Source organism: Ochotona curzoniae, unplaced genomic scaffold, assembly GCF_017591425.1.
Source record: "Ochotona curzoniae isolate NIBS_2020 unplaced genomic scaffold, NIBS_Ocur_1.0 contig_46, whole genome shotgun sequence".
NCBI classification, from domain to species: Eukaryota; Metazoa; Chordata; class Mammalia; order Lagomorpha; family Ochotonidae; genus Ochotona; species Ochotona curzoniae.
In genome coordinates this window covers 9259507-9276301 of record NW_024466340.1, presented here as the reverse complement: position 1 = coordinate 9276301, position 16795 = coordinate 9259507, and the positions used below count along the sequence as shown (strand labels likewise).

Here is a 16795-nt window from a genome sequence, read left to right as displayed (position 1 = left end):
CTGGCTCCCGCCAACAGGCCGCTCCTGAGCAGGACAGCGGCACTCTGCTGCAGGAGAGGAAGTCCTGAGTGGCACAGGCCTGAGCTTGTTCCCTGGCATCCTGACACACAGCACGCTCTGAGACGGGTGCTGGTGACAGCAAAACCAGTGTCCAGAGAGCGCCCCACGCCCACTCCCAGGTCAGGACAGCAAGCGCCACGAGATCCAGGCACTGCAGCCACTGGTACTAGGTGTACTCTGTGAACCGCATCTCACACACAGTTTTCACATTTTTTTGTACCCATTTAGAGAAAAGCAATTTCTAACAAGACGGTGATGCCTACCTTCTTTGGCTAAATTAGAAAGCTCTGTCTGGTGATCGACGGTCCCTTCGTGTGCTTCCTCCTCCTCGATGGTCTCCTCTTCATCTTCCACTGAAAGGCGCAGTGTCAGGGTCAGTGGGCCGATGGCTCCCTGGGAGCTTTCCAGTCACCCATCAAACAATACAGGGCTTTAAAATTGTCCCTCACAGCTACTGAGCAGATTATACTGAGCTGTAGGCCCGGCATGATAGCCTAGTGGCTAAAGTCCTTGCCTTGTAGAAGCAGGATCCCATACGGGCACCAGTTCGTGTCCTGGCTGCCCCACATCCCATCCAGCTCTGTTTGTGGCCTGGGAAAGTAGAGGACGGCCCAAACCCTTGAGACTCCACACCCACACAAGACCCAGAAAAAGCTCGTGGCTTCAGATTAACTAAGCTTCGGCCACTGTGGCTTCTTGGGCAATAACCAGCAGATGGAAGATTTTTCTCTTTGTGACTTTCCAATAAAAATAAATAAATATTAAAACAAACACTGAGCTGCTTAACTTTCAGACTACATGTGTCAAGGATAATTTTCTGAATGAGCAGGAAACTGGGCAATGTGCTTTCCTTCCACCGCAGGCCCTCCACGACCTCACGGCCCACACAGCACCCTCCTGCCGCCCATGAGCCACTGCGGCCGCTGCGGAAAACACACAGCTGTCCAGGACACTATGGACAGGACCACCTCACACCCCAGGGCCCGTGCCGTCTCAATGGAGCATCCTGCCATCCAGAGACACCTGTGCAACTCACAAGCCACGACAGTGCCACTCCAGGGGACTTCCCAGGGTCCCTGGAGACCCCAAAGCTCCATGAGCCCTGGGACACTGGGTGGAGGCAGAGGTGCACCCCCCACACCCAGGGGCGAAGACAGACCTTCGTCATCAGTCAGAGAAGTGCTTGCTTTTCTTTTTCTCCCACATATTCCTGAATCCTGAAACATAGAAAGAAACTAACAAACAGGGCCTGGCGTCATGGCCTAGTAGCTAAATCCTTGCCTAGCAAGTGCCGGCATCCCATATGGGAACTAGTTCATCCCGGTTGCTCCACTTCCCATCCAGCTCCCTGCTTGTGGCCTGGGAAACCAGCAGAGGACTGCCCAAACCCTTGGATCCTGCACCCGCGTCAGAGACCCGGAAGAGGTTCCTGGCTCCTGGCTCAGCTCCAGCCATTGCAGCCACTTGGGGAGTGAGCCAGAGGATGGAAGATCTTTCTGTCTCCTTCTCTCTGTAAATCTGCCTTTACAATAAAATAAATCTCAATAAATAAATAAATAGAAAATGTTAACAAATAGGCCATCTAAAAGCACAGAAGCGGAAGTCGAGCTGCATGTACCCTAAGGACAGTAGAGAACTCTGGGTACTTGTGAACATTCAGCCACAGTGCAGCAGAGCAAAGACACAAATCTACATCCCTGCGCCTGGCTGTGTCATCCCAAACTGCCAAGGGAACACACCATGACGAGCAGCTTCCCAGCACGGCGTGCTAACTAAATCAAAGAACCCCACAAGTGACATCTCTGCTGACAAGACGCCCCAGTTCACCCAAGGGTGTGCTCACTCATGGCCCTTCCCATCTTTCCACAAAGCACAGCAGCAATCCTCAACTCACCAAGAAATGTTCCGGCCAGACTTCCACTCGGCTGGGTCTCAGCTCTTTTCCTGAGGAGACAGAACACCGTGAGCTTCCACCGAGGCTCTTCACACTCGGTGAGAGCACCTCAGCCTCCTCCCTCCCACAGCTCACAACAGCTGCCTCCGCCATCCTCCAGGAACATGCGAGACCCACAGCATCACAGAGTCCACAGGACAGACACATACAAAGACCCACTCTGCCAATCAGGGGGCACCCAGAGTCCACCCAGTAGGGGTGTGAACTCACACAGTGTCTCTCAATACAACTCAAGTCAGAGTGTAGACGGGAGGCACAGTAGTGAGCAGACCAGTCGCTTGCAAGCCTCTGGCAAGCACAAGCCTGCTGGCAGCTCGGCAACCCCTGGGAACAGGCCCTCTGGGCAGCAGTCTCCGCAAAAGATAGGCAGGACTCAGGAAAGTGTTCTGAAAGAATCATCCTACCTTTTCTGGAAGCTTTGTGTAAATTTAAAGCCTTTTTCCTTTTCTCTTCTAGTTCTACCTGTAGTTTAATCTCAACAACCTAAATACAAAGAGAAGAATAAATAAGCTAACATTAAGGACGCAAACTCTACACAAAGAAACTTTAAAACCCACAGAGGCAGCGACTCAAAAGCACAGCTGTCCAACCTCATTTCAAGTCCTTCAGGAAGAGTTCCAGTTGGGTGCTTTTCATGTATTCCGCATCTGACTGTACTGAGCTCAAACCCAGGTGCCCTGGGCCAGACCTCCTGCCCCCAAAGTTACACTGATCAGAGAGCCTCCAGGGTCCCTCTGGGGCTCTTGAACACCTCAGGGCTTGTACACTGCAGCCAACTGTTTTACCAAGTGCAGAGAAAAACATGGAAATGCTGCTTGACCTAAGCATTCTAATGAGCCAGTAGCCTCAGCTTACCTGAGAGCAGTACCTGTCTCCCAGTGCCTTACACTTGAGGCAGGAGGCCTTCCACAGCTCAAGAAAGCCTGACTGCCCCACCATTATTTAGTTCCCAGAATTCAGGGCTGGTGCTGTGGCATAGTATGCTAAGTAAGCCTTGCATTCCATATGGGCAGTAGTTCAAGCCCCAATAGCTCCACTTCTGATCCAGTGCTTGCTAATGGCCTGGGAAAGCAGCAGAGGATGCCTCAGGTCTTTGGGCCCCCACACACACGGAAGACCTGGAAGAAGCTCCTGGCTCTTGACTTCAGACTGGCCCAGTTCTAGCCACAGTAGTCACTTGGGAAGCAAACTAGTGGATCAAAGACTTCTTACTTTCCTCTCCTTCTGTAACCCTGCCTTTCAAATAAATAAAATATTAAAAAACAAAACAAGATAAAACAAGCATTCAACACAGAATTTACCTGTTCAATGTTTGACCAAAAATATTCTATCTCCCGGGCCGTTGATGCAGCGATGCGCCTCAGCCTGCTCTGCTCCTCCTTCCTGCCCCTCTCCTCACGGACCCGCCTCTCTTCATGGTGGCGTGCCACGGTTCTGACGAGCTAGTGACGAGAGTACAAGTTCATGTGGCACTGTCTGCTTAGCCTTAAGTCATCAGTATTTGTCTAATGCGCCCTCATACATGCTGGAGTATATGAGAAATGGGGGCAAAGGCCACCAACATTGGCTGACCGCAGACCCTTCTCCTCCCTAACCGGCACACTGTGCTCAGCCTTTCCCCATTCAACACACAGTGTTTCTCCACGCACTTGGTGGAGATCATGGCACCTCACATGACTGCACCACATGGATGCAGCTATTTTACCTAACTCCTATCCATGAAAACTGCTCGGCTGGGATAACTCACATGTTTAAGACATTTGCCCTAAACTGCCAAACTCTTCTCCACAAGTTTATGTTCCACACCCTCCAACAGGACTCTAAGAAAGCAGTGAAACATAAACCAGAACTGACAGTACACAAGGGGAGGTCCTGTCCACTCCAGACATGGAAATGACCCAACTGCAAGCCAGCACCCCGTGCCCTCCACCCAGTCATGTTTGTCCAGCAGGTGTCCACATGTCCAGGACCGTGCTGCTCAGTAAGGTGCCTGAGGACCAGGGGAGATTTTCTGAAGTTCCTGAGTCTGAGGTGAAGCCTCTGATATCACAGTGGACTCAATCCTTCTCTCCCTAACCAGCCAGGACACCAGCTTGGTCTGGTGCTGGGGCACCCTGATTCTAATTGCAGTGAAAATGGCAGGAAGGGGCCCCAACTCCACACGCCAGCAGACAGGACCCACGTGCTCTCAACAGCCCACACTGGTGCTCCTAATGTCGTGCCTCAGAATGAACCACACGGCAAAGCCGCCACCCGAACCCCTGGATGATATGTCTTTCAGATGTGATCAGCAAAAAGCCTTCAGAGTTGATCTGGGAAATCCACCCGCCACATCAGTCCCAACAGCAACTTCTACCTTCTTCGCAGCAGCCACCTTCCACCGCCTCTCCTGTGCGAAGTCCGTAGCCATCCACTGCATCTCCTCCAGCAGGCAGTCCCAGTGGGACCTGGGCCTGGGGGCCTCCTGCAGCTTGGGCAGGCGCCGCAGAGACCAGAGGCCTTCCTTCCTTAGGTCCGCAATCCGCTGGTGGATCTGGTTTTCCTGCAAGAGTTGGATGGAGAGGTGGGGTCAAAATACAGTTCAGATGCTGAAGACTTGAAACATTCTGTGGGGTCCTTAAGAGGGGTCCTCCAGGGAGCCCCACTCAGTAATAAGACACAGAGTTGGCTCTAGACTGATAAGCCTGCAACTGCACTGTAAGCCTTCTACAACACAAAGACCTCCCTGCATGTTATAAGAGATATGACATAACACCTGGTATCTGTTCTAAAACTGTAAGGAGGCAAAGAGAGGAAATAAGACTGTCCTATGTCACCATGTGCTGCACGTCCTGCAGCCTGCTGTGTGCTGCTGTGTGTACTACCGCTTGCTGCGTGCCGCGTGTACTGCCAAGTGCTACAGCGTGTTGACAGGTACTGACCCGTGTAATGGCAAATCATGGCAATCACTGGGGTTATGATATTCTATCTTAATGTTTCTTCTCCCCTCCCCACCCCCAAAGCATTTACCAAGGAGGGAGCATGGAGAGACTGAGCAAGAGCAAGCCAGTGAGAGCCATGATACTCTCCCTCATCTATTTGGTTAATTCTCCAAGTGAATGTACGTCAGAATTGGGCTGGACCAAAGTCAGGTCTCACCCACGTCTTGCTCAAGGGTAGCAAGGACTTAGTCACTGGAGCCATCCCCAACGGTTCAACAACAGCAGGAAGCTGGAGCCGGGAACAGAACCCAGGTATCCTGACACGGTACACTAAAGTGCTTATCCCATGAGTTGATTCTAACTTTCCTAAGCAAAATACTTGGTTACACAATAAATACCAAGGATGAAATGCAGGATAGTGAATCTCAGAGACTGGCCATAGCAGAAAGCTGAGCCAACAGCCCACACCAACTCTCCCCTTGCCACTCTTCATTCTGAGCTGTCAAAAAACAGCCCAACACTGCTGATTACCACAGACAAGTGCCTAATTCCTCTACAGTTGGTTGAACGCTGGCTTTCCATCTTGATTTCTACTCCACACACCATGTCTGAGGCCTTCTGACCCAGTGTGCAGGTGAGGTACGTGACCCATCTAGGGTTAAGACACACCCAGCCTGCAGTGCCTTGACCTCTGCTCCAGCTTCCTGCGGATGCAGACGCTGGGAGGCTGCACGGACAGCTCACTGAACACGTCTAGGAGACCTGGCTCCAGCCAGCCCTGCCTCAGCCACTGCAAGCACTTGGGGAGTAAATTGCTCCCCTTCTTTGATTTAAAACCAGGAAGTCACTCACATCCATCAAAACAAAGGTGGAAGACACAAGCCCTTTGTCCTCTGAACACTCACCAGTGTCAGCTGCTCGGCGAGCTTTTCCTGAGAGCTGTCCTGGGACGAGGCAGCATTCAGAGCCGGGCTCTGTGGTTTGGGGGCTGCTAACACGGCCACCCCTGGAGACCGGGAAGCAACAGGCGACAATGCCTTGTTGGCTGATGAGGAAGGTCTGTTCACCGGTGATGACCGCGCAGGCGGGGGTCCTGAGCCTAGGCCACTCCCAGGTACAAGGGATGAGGTAGATGAGGATGTGGGTAGAGGCCGCTGGCAGGGCTGGATGGAGTCAAGGGGTGGCCGTGCTGTTGCCACAATCTGGCAGGAAGATAAGCGAGGCAAGATCAAGACCCATCACACAGTCTATCCTAAAAGGTCCCTCAGTGGAACAGTAGCAGAAATGAATAAGCACCGCACAGGTCACAGGGAATACCACATACCAAACTGTGCCCTCAGAGCTAAGGACACTTGCCACCCACTGCCTCTCCAACGGAAGGGGCCAGCAGCACAGGGCAGCTGGAATGAGGGCAATGCAGACAACACCAGCACCCAGGGACCAAGATGCCCCCTCACCATCCACGGGGCAGCCTGGGAGGCAGGGGACGCCCAGAGCTCAAGTGGCTCCCCTACTCAGGACACAAAACTATGGCCACTAATACATTTCTGTGAGGGAGACCATGGCTGACTGCACACTTCTGCCTGAGGAGAGGCATTTCTAAAGAGACAGTTCACAGGGACACAACCCATCCACTCACTCCCAGGCCGTGGTGCCTGTGTCCACCCTTCAGAAACTGGCTGGCTGTACTGTAACTGGCCACAGTTACAGTATGTGGCCCTTCCCAGGGAGTCTGTCCACTCCAGCCAATCTACAAGCACAAGGCAGGCTTCCAGAAACTCTCTAAAGGGCTTCTGTAACGTCCCTATGGGGCAGGAGATGTAGTGTAGTAGCTTAAGTCACTGCTAGTGGCACCAGCTGCTCCACTTCTGATCTAGCTCCAAGCCAACGTGCCTGGGAAAGCAGCAGCAGATGGCTCAAGTGCTTGGGCCGTGCAGCCAAGTGCAAGACCCAGCACAATCTCCTGGCTTTGAACAGGCTCAGCTACGTCTGCTGTGGCCATTTGGAAAGCAAACTGGTGGCTGAAGATCTCCATTTCTCTGTAACTCTGTGTTCCAAGTAAATAAATACATAAATTTTAAAACTCTATAGCAGAAAGGGCCTGGGAAAAGCTCAGCTGCCTACTGAAGCTGCCCCTCCTTAGCGTGGGCACACACACAGTTTCCATGCTACCAGTCACAGCCCTACCAGGTACAGACTATGGTCTTGCCAAAATATTCAGCTTTTCAGATTTCTGTTTTTAGAAGATTCTTCCTTGGGGCTGGTGCGGCAGCATATCAGACTAAACCTAAGCCTGTGACGCCAACAGCTATATGGCTGCTGGATCTAATTCCAACTACTCCGCTTTAGATCCAGCTCTCTGCTCATGGCCAGGGCCCTGCGCCCTTGCAGCCAAGTGGGAGGCTGGGGATGGGCTCCTGGCAGGCCATGCTCTGGCTATTTAAATCATTTGGGGAATGGGTCAGCAGATGGTGGATCTCTCTCCCTGTCTCTAAAAAACAGATCTTTCAAATTAAAAAGAAAAAGAAAAAAAAAAACTCTATCATAAATAGTAATAATGCCCACAAAGTAGTGACCACAGGCCCTGACACTTCACCCTTACAGTGACAAAAAGTGAGCCTTGGGACCCTACACTAGCAATGTGGGAGACCCAGAAGAAGCTCCTGGTTCCTGGCTCCAGATTGGTTCAGCTACAGCTATTGCAGCCACTTGCAGAGTGAATCAGCAAATGGAAGGTCTTTCTGTCTCTCCTCCTCTATATATAACTGACTTTCCAATAAAAATAAATAAATCTTTAAAAAAAAACTACTATAAACCTTCAAATAATCAAAAAATCTTGAATTCCAACAGCACTTAGGAAATGTGCCTGATTTCAGGGAAGGAGAGGGTAAGAGGAGGTGTTCTTCAAGTTGCAGTGCATGGGACAGGCATTCACTGCTGGGAGGAGGGACAACTCTTGCTGCACTGCAGCTGGACGGAGTCCAGGAGGCACTGCCTCTTCTCTGGAACAGAGGCCAGGCCGCAGCTCCATCCCAAACACGGGCTGGAGTAAAGCAGTCGAGCACGACGCACAGTGTGCACCCTGCAACAGAGTCTTCTCCAAAGGGGAAGAAGCTACCTGAGGAGGAGCTTTTGGGGTTCCAAGTGTGGCTCACGTCTAGCCCACTACTTCGCTGCCACAAATTCTGGGCTAGTTCTTCCGGACACTGGTACAGTGGCACACAGCACCTCCCGTGTTTCTGAGATTTGTCGGGAAGACCCACAACAGCCTCCATACCCTGTGACTCAAACCCTGTGCGAACAGCAAGGGGCGTCCCCTGCACTACCAGCAACAATAACAGTCCTCTATGTTTTAAATAACTACTATGACCAAGTCAAATAAAAATACACTATGGCTCCTGAACCGATGGCAAATTGGGCAAATACACTGCCTTGAGAAACCGTGTCAATTACAGCACATGATACTCATGTATACAGACTGCAAGTCAGTACTATAACTAAGATGTTTTCCAACTCACAGCTGACCACAAAGAACTTACACCCACAGCATACCTGAGGCTGCGGGGGAAGCTGGGCTGCCTGCATCTGGGCTTTCCCAGGCACGGGGATGTGCAGGGCTGGCTGCACTGGCTGTGGAGGAACAGGAAGCTGGCTGGGTGGAGGTGCAGGGACAGGAACGTTCGGCTGCTGAGTCTTGAGCGGGACTTGGAGTTGTGTCGAAGCCTCCACCACCTGTGGTGTCTGTGGAAACTGCAGTGCAGAAGGGAGGGCTGCAGGGGGGACCCCGGTGGGGGGCAGCCTCGCAGGCAGTTGTGGCGGTGGGGTATGTAAGCTGGCAGCATTCTGCACAGGTGGCCCCGTGGAAGGGTCATACTGCTGCTGGCTCTGCTTCTGCCCAGCGAGCTGTGTGGTCTGAGGGGCTGGGGGCATTCCTCCTGCAAAATAAGAAAACCCCCACATCCCCGATTTCAGAGTGTGGCAGCTTCCACCAAGAGAAGCACAGGAGAGGCAACTGACACCCCAATGCTCAGCAGAGACACATCACACTCTCCTGTGCGGAATGAGTGTCTGCTACATCTAATGCTACAAATGAGCACAGGAGGAGGAAGGAGAGGCGCTCAAGCTTGGCAAGTCATCAGCCTCAAGCAAAACAAACATCCACTGACCAGAGCACCCCCACAAGAGCAGCAAGTAGGAGAAGCACACAAGCAAAACCTGCTGAGGAGCGCCGTGCCCCCACTAGAAGGGCAAGGCTGTGTCCACAGGGCTCTCTGCACAGGGCGTAAGTGGGACTTGAGACAACCCAGCTTCGTGCCTGGACAAGGGTTCTAGTGGGGGCTTCTCGCACGGCTATGCCCTCCCTCTCTCGGAGCTGAGCGAGCTGGCGCCGAGGCTAGGTCTTACCTTGGACTGTCGGCATTAACTGCTGCAGAGGAACTCCTGTGCTCACCCCTGGGTGCTGGAAAACTACCCCTGGATGACCCACTTCAAGTCGAGGTCTCTTAGACTGCTCTAGAATAATTTCCAAAAAAGGTGCAGTTTGATATAAAAATAAACCACAAAAAAGTTTTTTAAAAAAGTGTTTTTATAATCTTTGAACAGGGAGGCCTTTTTATGTATGCAAGAAAAGAGTAGATAAATATTTCTTTTGGTTAAAAATCTGCCAATGTATGAAACCACCACAAAAAGATCAAGGACAAGCAACCGGTGAGGGTCAATGCGGCCGCGGGGGCAGAGCTGGCAGAGGGTCCTGGCGACCCGGGACAAGCACGGCGACCAGCAGACAACAGGCAGAGCGTGGAAGGCTGGCAGGAGCGGATTCACAAATGATCGACAGACAGGAAAAAGCACTGTGCGACCTTACTAAAAATCACAGGCAACCACACCGAAACAAAATGTCAACCATGACTTAAAAATTTATGTTACTAATAAAATGATCAATAATGAGAAAATGAGAAATCATTGATGGTAGAACACATTCCCTTTTTCTGACAGGCAAATAAACACATCCAAACCTGAACCATCAAGTACAAGAACGAAAGACTCTCCCCTCAGCACTCTCTCGGTGCACACGGCACTCTCCCCTCAGCACTCCCCAGTGCACACGGCACTCTCCCCTCAGCATTCTCTCGGTGCACACGGCACTCTCCCCTCAGCACTCTCTCGGTGCACACGGCACTCTCCCCTCAGCACTCCCCAGTGCACACGGCACTCTCCCCTCAGCACTCTCTCGGTGCACACGGCACTCTCCCCTCAGCACTCCCCAGTGCACACGGCACTCTCCCCTCAGCACTCTCTCGGTGCACATGGCACTCTCCCCTCAGCACTCCCCAGTGCACATGGCACTCTCCCTTCAGCACTCTCTCGGTGCACACGGCACTCTCCTGGTGCACACAGCACTCTCTCGGTGCACACGGCACTCTCCTGGTGCACACAGCACTCTCTTGGTGCACACGGCACTCTCCTGGTGCACACAGCACTCTCTTGGTGCACACGGCACTCTCCCCTCAGCACTGCCCAGTGCACACGGCACCCTCCCCTCAGCACTCTCTCAGTGCACACGGCACTCTCCCCTCAGCACTGCCCAGTGCACACTCACTATTATGCAATACTCTCACTTTGTAATTCATTCAATCCTCTGTTGACTCAACAGAAAAAAAATGTGGTAATAACAAATGAACACTACAATGATCTGCATGATAAAAATGGGTTGGGCACACAACAGAATACGGAACACCAGGCGGCCATCAAATAGCTATGTGACTTGGAAAAATGGCCTATAATGTTGCTATCTTAAAACAGCCAAAACATCATATATATTTGCACATTTGTATTTTTCCAAAACAACACACAGGACACTGCTTGTACGTGGCCAGAGGGACAAAGCATCAACAGTGGCAAATGCCCACTGTCAGAGTTGGCAGGCTTCACGCCAAAGGTGGACGTCAGCTTCTATCCTTCTAAGCTGTATGAATCTTGCCTTAAACTCCTAACACAATGACTAAAGAATCTGCTAATGCTCATGGAAAAATGTAATACATCTTTCCAAGGGACAAGTATTTAACTTAGTACACACAAACATTCACCTAAACATTTTGTTCAGCTGATAATCAACAAAAGGAAAATTAACACTGAAAGTAACTGCACTCTACAGAACTTGCTGAGAGCCACGTGGCCACTCTGTCGTTGGGGACGCCATCACCCGTGTCGGAGACACACCTGAGGCGGGCAGCGCCTGCTGCCTCTGGAACGGCTCTGTGTCCGCAGTGCTGCCGGCTCCTGCCACCAGGCTCCCTGCAAGGGCTGGCTGCTGAAAAAGAAAGAAAACAATCACTCTTACAGGCATTACAAAACGAGGGTAAACTAGCATTAGCGCAAAACTGACACTCTTAATATGAGAAATGGTATCTACTCAATGTCTCTAAATATACATTATGTAACATGTTTATGTATAATACACACTTGAAAGTTCTAACTTACCTCTGGAAGGAAAACTTATAAATGGAGCTTCCAATAAATGCACCCTAAGCTTCAGTGGGTGCCACCTGACTTGGCAAACCAAGTGGGAACAAAAGGCTGAGGAACTAGGCCCACTGACCAAGAACACAGCTTAAGTGACCTCCCCAGTATCACTGCAAGGAGTGACTGCATACCCAAGAAACAATCAAAATTAAGGTCAAATCACTTTCGCATTTGAAAATGATATTAAAACCCAAATAATAACAAAATAATTAACTTGGATCTTCAAAGTGGTATTTTTACAGTTAGCAATCTACTTGATATATAGCTATTTGAAAAATAGGTGTGTGTTATTTCAAATGTTTAGATAAAATGAAAGAAGCTAGTCACAAAGGCAACAGGCCGTATGACTCCATCTCTTCTAGGATAGCTTGTCTGATAAAGGCAACCCTAGAGAGACAACCAGCGTTACCAGGAGTTGAGGGGGTGGGGGTGTAGGGGTGGCATGTGGGTAAACAAAGCAGGGCTCTAGGGCAGGAAACTACTGTATCACTGGTGTGCTGGAGACGCACCACCATGGTCGCACGCCCGTGTCCACACCAGACTGCCCAGCACCAACAGTGAGCCTAATGGTGGCTCTACGTAACAATGACCTGCCAGCGGGGACTCAAGTGCAGAGTGGACAGCAAGAACTTGTGCATGGGGCAGCTGCTGGTGAAGAAAGACATACAGGTGGGGCACCTTCCTCTCAATTTTGCTGGGAAACTAAAACTTCTCCAAAAAATAGGATCTATTTTAACAAAGAAAAAAGGTGGTGGTGGGGGAATAGGTTTCGTGAGGACAGGAAGCAGCTGAGGCTTGGTCTGTGGATTTAACTACCCGGCTTCTCCACCTGTTACCTTGCAGCCATCAACACCAAGGACAGTGATACTGGTTTGCAAGATTATCCCTAAAGGGTGTATGTAATTCTAGCAACTCTTGGGGATGCATCTTAAGTACAAAAGTTATATATACCTAAACAAAACTTCAGCCTAGGGGCAAGGAAACTGAACCAAACGTTTTGAACTGCCAAAGGCTACTTCCTCAGCAACCCAAACCCTGTACTGACAGCTCACTCCTTGGGGAAAGGTCCTAAGGTACATGACAACAGCACCCCATCCACATCAAACAAAGCAGGACAGAGAGCAGGGGGTGCAGGGACCCTACAGGAGGGGAGAAAGCAGACATGGTACTCTAACTCCAGATGTCCAAATGTTCCCAAGAAAATGTCATCTTTACATCCAGTAACAACCAAGTCTAAACAAACACCCCAAATAACCAACAACTCTTAAGGAAACACTTAAAAAAGGCAAGGCAGATAGACGACACAGTGAGGAAATCCACACCTGGTGAGGGTCCCGGTCACCCACGCTGCAGCTCAAGCGTGTTGAGTCTCAGCAGCCCGAGAACGAAAGGAGGAGCTGACATGTTCTCTGCAGACTCCTGAATCACGCACAGACCCAAACCAAGGTGCAAACACCATGCTGAGAATCCAAGGCACTGCCCAAGCTCACTGATGAGTGTCTGAGCCCCAACTGTCCTGACATCATTGTGACCGTCCTAGATCCTACTATCTTGCGGCAGACGCCCAAAACAACCAACAAGCCAGTCTTGAGGCCCAATGGGGTAAGCCACCACCCACACTCCACGGCATCAGACGACCTGCTCGAGCCCACGCTGCTCTGCTCCGATCCAGTTCCCCTATACCTGGGAAAGCAGCAGCTGCCGGCCCACATACTTGAGCCCCTGCCACCCATGGGTGAGAATGAAGTGAATTCTTGGCTCCTAACTTCAGTCTGGCAGAGCCCTGACGTTATGACCACTGGGGGGAAAAATCAATAAAGGGCAGACCTCTCTCTGTTGCTATTTCAAATAACCTAAGGTTTTTGTAAGTCAGAAAAAAGGCACCCAACAGAAACCAAGCCAAACAAGATCCACATCCCACTATCAGGAGATGGAGTGCTGCTGCGGTTTCAACAAGCATGCTCAAGGCACAGTAACAGTCATGAAGACGACACGGCAACACAGCAAGCCAAGCCACTGCCTGCAGCACCACTGTCCCGTAAAGCACCTTGGAGAGCAGTGGGAGACGCTCACTGCACCCACAGGGCAGACCCAGACGAGGCTCCTGGCTCTGTGGCCGTTTCACGGGTGAACCAGTGGATTAAACATCTATCTTTCTCACACTGTCTCTTTCTCTCTCTCTGTAACTCTGCCTTTCAAATAAAGTTAATTCACTTAAAATTTTTAAAAGAAAGAGTTGGGCCCAGTGCAGTGGCCAAGCAGCTAAAGTCTTCGCCTTGAACGCACTGGGATCCCATATGGACACCGGTTCCAATCCCAGCAGCCCCGCTGTTGCCTGGGAAGGCAGTCGAGATCAGCCCAAAGCCTTGGGACCCTGCACCCTCATGGGAGGCCAGGAAGAGCTCCTGGCCCCTGGCTTCAGACAGGCGCAGCACCGGCCATTGCAGTCACTTGGGGAGTGAATCATCGGATGGAGATCTTCCTCTCTGTCTCTCCTCTCTATATATCCAACATTGCAATAAAAATAAATAAATCTTTAAAAAAAGAGAGACATCAGAACTGAAAAAATACAACATAAGTACTGAGTCAAACTCAACAGCAACAAGAGTATGTAGAAAAGTCAAAGGGCTCAGTACGGTGTTGGATAAGGATCAACAATGCTGTGAGACCGAACAGGACGCCAAGGACAGACCCACACCGACACAAGTCATGGAACGGGAACTTAATTAAAGAAATGGCCCTGCAAGAGAACGAGCAAACGGACAGTGAGCCAGCTGCCCACCCCTGACTTCCTGACACGGTTGGCTTCCAGTTTCCTAGGACACAGAGGCTGCTATTTACTGGAACTCCTCCAAATATCAGCATGATTTTCACTTACAACTACCTCCACCTGTGAAACACAAACAAGGAGCTGGCACCATGGCCTAGCAAGCTGATCTTCCACCTAAGGTGCTAGCATCCCACAAAGGCACTGGTTTGTGTCCCAGATGCTTCACTTCCAATCCAGATTCCTGCTCGTGGCTGCGGAAAGCAGCAGAGGACGGCCCAAAGCTTTTCATGCATGGGGGAGGCCCAGAAGAAGCTTCAGACTGGGGAATGAGCCAGTGCATGGAGCATTTCTCTCCTCTCTCCTGTATCTGTAACACTGACTTTCAAGTAAAATAAGTAAGTCCTTAAAAAATCAGTAAAATACAAATTAAACTTAACTAAAAATCATTATTGCAGTTCTTTTAAAAGAAAAAGCTTACCCAGAGAAGAGTGCCCTGGCAAGAACGCAACCTAAGGTGCCCCTGCTGAGAGACTGCCACCTGAAAGCAAGGGGAAGGCGAACCATGTACAGGGAGCGTACCGACGACGGCAGAGAACAGCTCAGAGAGTCAGTCACGTTCACCTCACACACGTCTGCTCCCAGGAAAGGAACAAAGTTTATTCCAGAAGAAGAAATTAAGGGCAGCAGACAGCAGCAGCTCCTAGAAAGCAAACTTTCTGCCCACCTGGTTTTAAGGTTTGTTTTTTTTTTTTTAAAGATTTATCTATTTCTATTAGAAAGGCAGATACACAGAGAGAAGGAGAGACAGAGAGGGAGACCTTCCATCTGCTGGCTCACTCCCTAAGTGGCAGCAATGGCCGGAGCTGAGCCAATCTGAAGCCAGGAGCCTCTTCCAGGTCTCCCACATGGGTGCAGGGTCCCAAGCCTTTGGGCTGTCCTCCACTCCTTTCCCAGGACACAAGCAGGGAGCTGGAGGGGAAGCGGGGATACAGACGTGTCCATACAGGATCCCAGTGCATACAAGGCGAGGATTTAGCCACTGAGCAACTGCACTGGGCTAATATTTATCCCCTGCTTAAATAAACGATAAATAAAAGAGCAAATTAACAGGAATAATGCCTTCTATAAAATTGGGTTCTCATACTCTAGAGATGGAGTGGCATCAAACCCAGGGAGCACACCTTTTGCCAAACCCTTCACTGCCACACTTGCAGGTGGTCTGAATTCAAGTTTCTAGAAGCCTCTCCACACTGACCCCAGATGGCAATCACTGAGAAAGTAGCAAGTATGTGTGAACAAGGTGACACTTCATGCCTCTAATGGTGTGAACACACGTAACACAAACAACGGCTCAGTCACAGAGCCACAGAAAAAGACTTCTTTTCACTGACATAATCACTGTAAAAGACTTGCTGATCAGGACAGCATCACATCCTGCAGGCTACGGGCATCCGGACGCAGTGCCTGGGGACACCCAAGAAGCATTCTGGGCTTCGGCGCAGCCCAGCCCAACTCCAGTGTTGATCTGGGCAGTCAACTAGGGAATGAGAATACTCATTCTCTCTCTCTGCCTTGCATAGAAGAAATAAATTTTAAAAATTTAAAATATAAATAAATGTACAAAGGAGCAAATGTTCAGCCTGGTAGTTAAAACAGATTCATGCGGCTCATGTGGGCCCGGCACACCAGCCTGGCGGTTAAAGTCCTCACCTTGCATGCTCCAGGATCCCATATCGGCACTAGCTTGTGGCCTGAGAAAGCAGTCGAGGACGACCCAATGCCTTGGAACCCTGCACCCACGTGGGAGACCCGGAAGAGGTTCCTGGCTTCGGATCAGCTCAGCCCTGGCCGTTGTGGTCACTTTGGGAAGCAAACCAGCAGATGAGGGATCTTCCTATATGTCTCTCCTCTCTGTAAATCTGACTTTCCAACAAAAATAAATTTAAAAATTCATGCCACACATCAAACTATCTAGATTTAACTCGCAGCTACAACAGCAGACTCCAGCAGTCAGCCAAGGCGGCAAGAGTGGGCAGCGGTGACAGCTCAAGTCCCAGTGCTCCTGCTGCCACCAAGGGAGCCCTGAATTCCATCTCCAAGCTCCGGCCTGGCAGCCAACAAGCCAGCCAGCCAGCAGATGCAAACTCCGCTGCAAATAACTGTAGCACCAATATCGCTTTGTCGACAGGAGCTACACCTGTAACTAGCACTCAAACCGCCTGGAGACAGAAAGGGACACAGGATAGAGAACACAGGGTCAACCCTGGGACTTCAAGACACTTGATTGCAAATAACAAATTGAAACTACGTCTTAAATTCTTTCTTGACATAAATTAAATTCTTAAATTCTTTCTCCACTGTGCTGGCAAGACTATGCCTGTTAATAACCTGGGACCACTTACATATGTCCAACAGCACTTTTAGCTGAAACAAAGTAAATATATACTAAATACTGGAGACACTTGCAAAATCCAGATTCATCAATAAGCATCTTTCCTAAACAGAACAGATGCAATTTAAACCTAAAAGAATTGCTCAATCAATTCTCAGTTCTCAGGCCCAGCATGA

The 16795-nt window shown here is 50.3% G+C and overlaps 1 protein-coding gene across 1 annotated transcript in view; it reads right to left on the bottom strand.

The window, feature by feature from the left end:
• The window catches only part of EP400 (E1A binding protein p400), an 80081-nt gene that overhangs the window by 45341 nt on the left and 17945 nt on the right, over positions 1–16795 (bottom strand). The window contains exons 3-12 of the mRNA XM_040987163.1: positions 11138–11245; positions 9340–9445; positions 8488–8870; positions 5841–6137; positions 4371–4556; positions 3316–3456; positions 2419–2497; positions 1955–2004; positions 1220–1277; positions 324–413 (exon numbers count right to left, since the gene is read on the bottom strand). Coding sequence (XP_040843097.1) covers positions 324–413; positions 1220–1277; positions 1955–2004; positions 2419–2497; positions 3316–3456; positions 4371–4556; positions 5841–6137; positions 8488–8870; positions 9340–9445; positions 11138–11245 — 1498 coding nt within the window. The remainder of the gene's footprint in view (positions 1–323; positions 414–1219; positions 1278–1954; positions 2005–2418; positions 2498–3315; positions 3457–4370; positions 4557–5840; positions 6138–8487; positions 8871–9339; positions 9446–11137; positions 11246–16795) is intronic.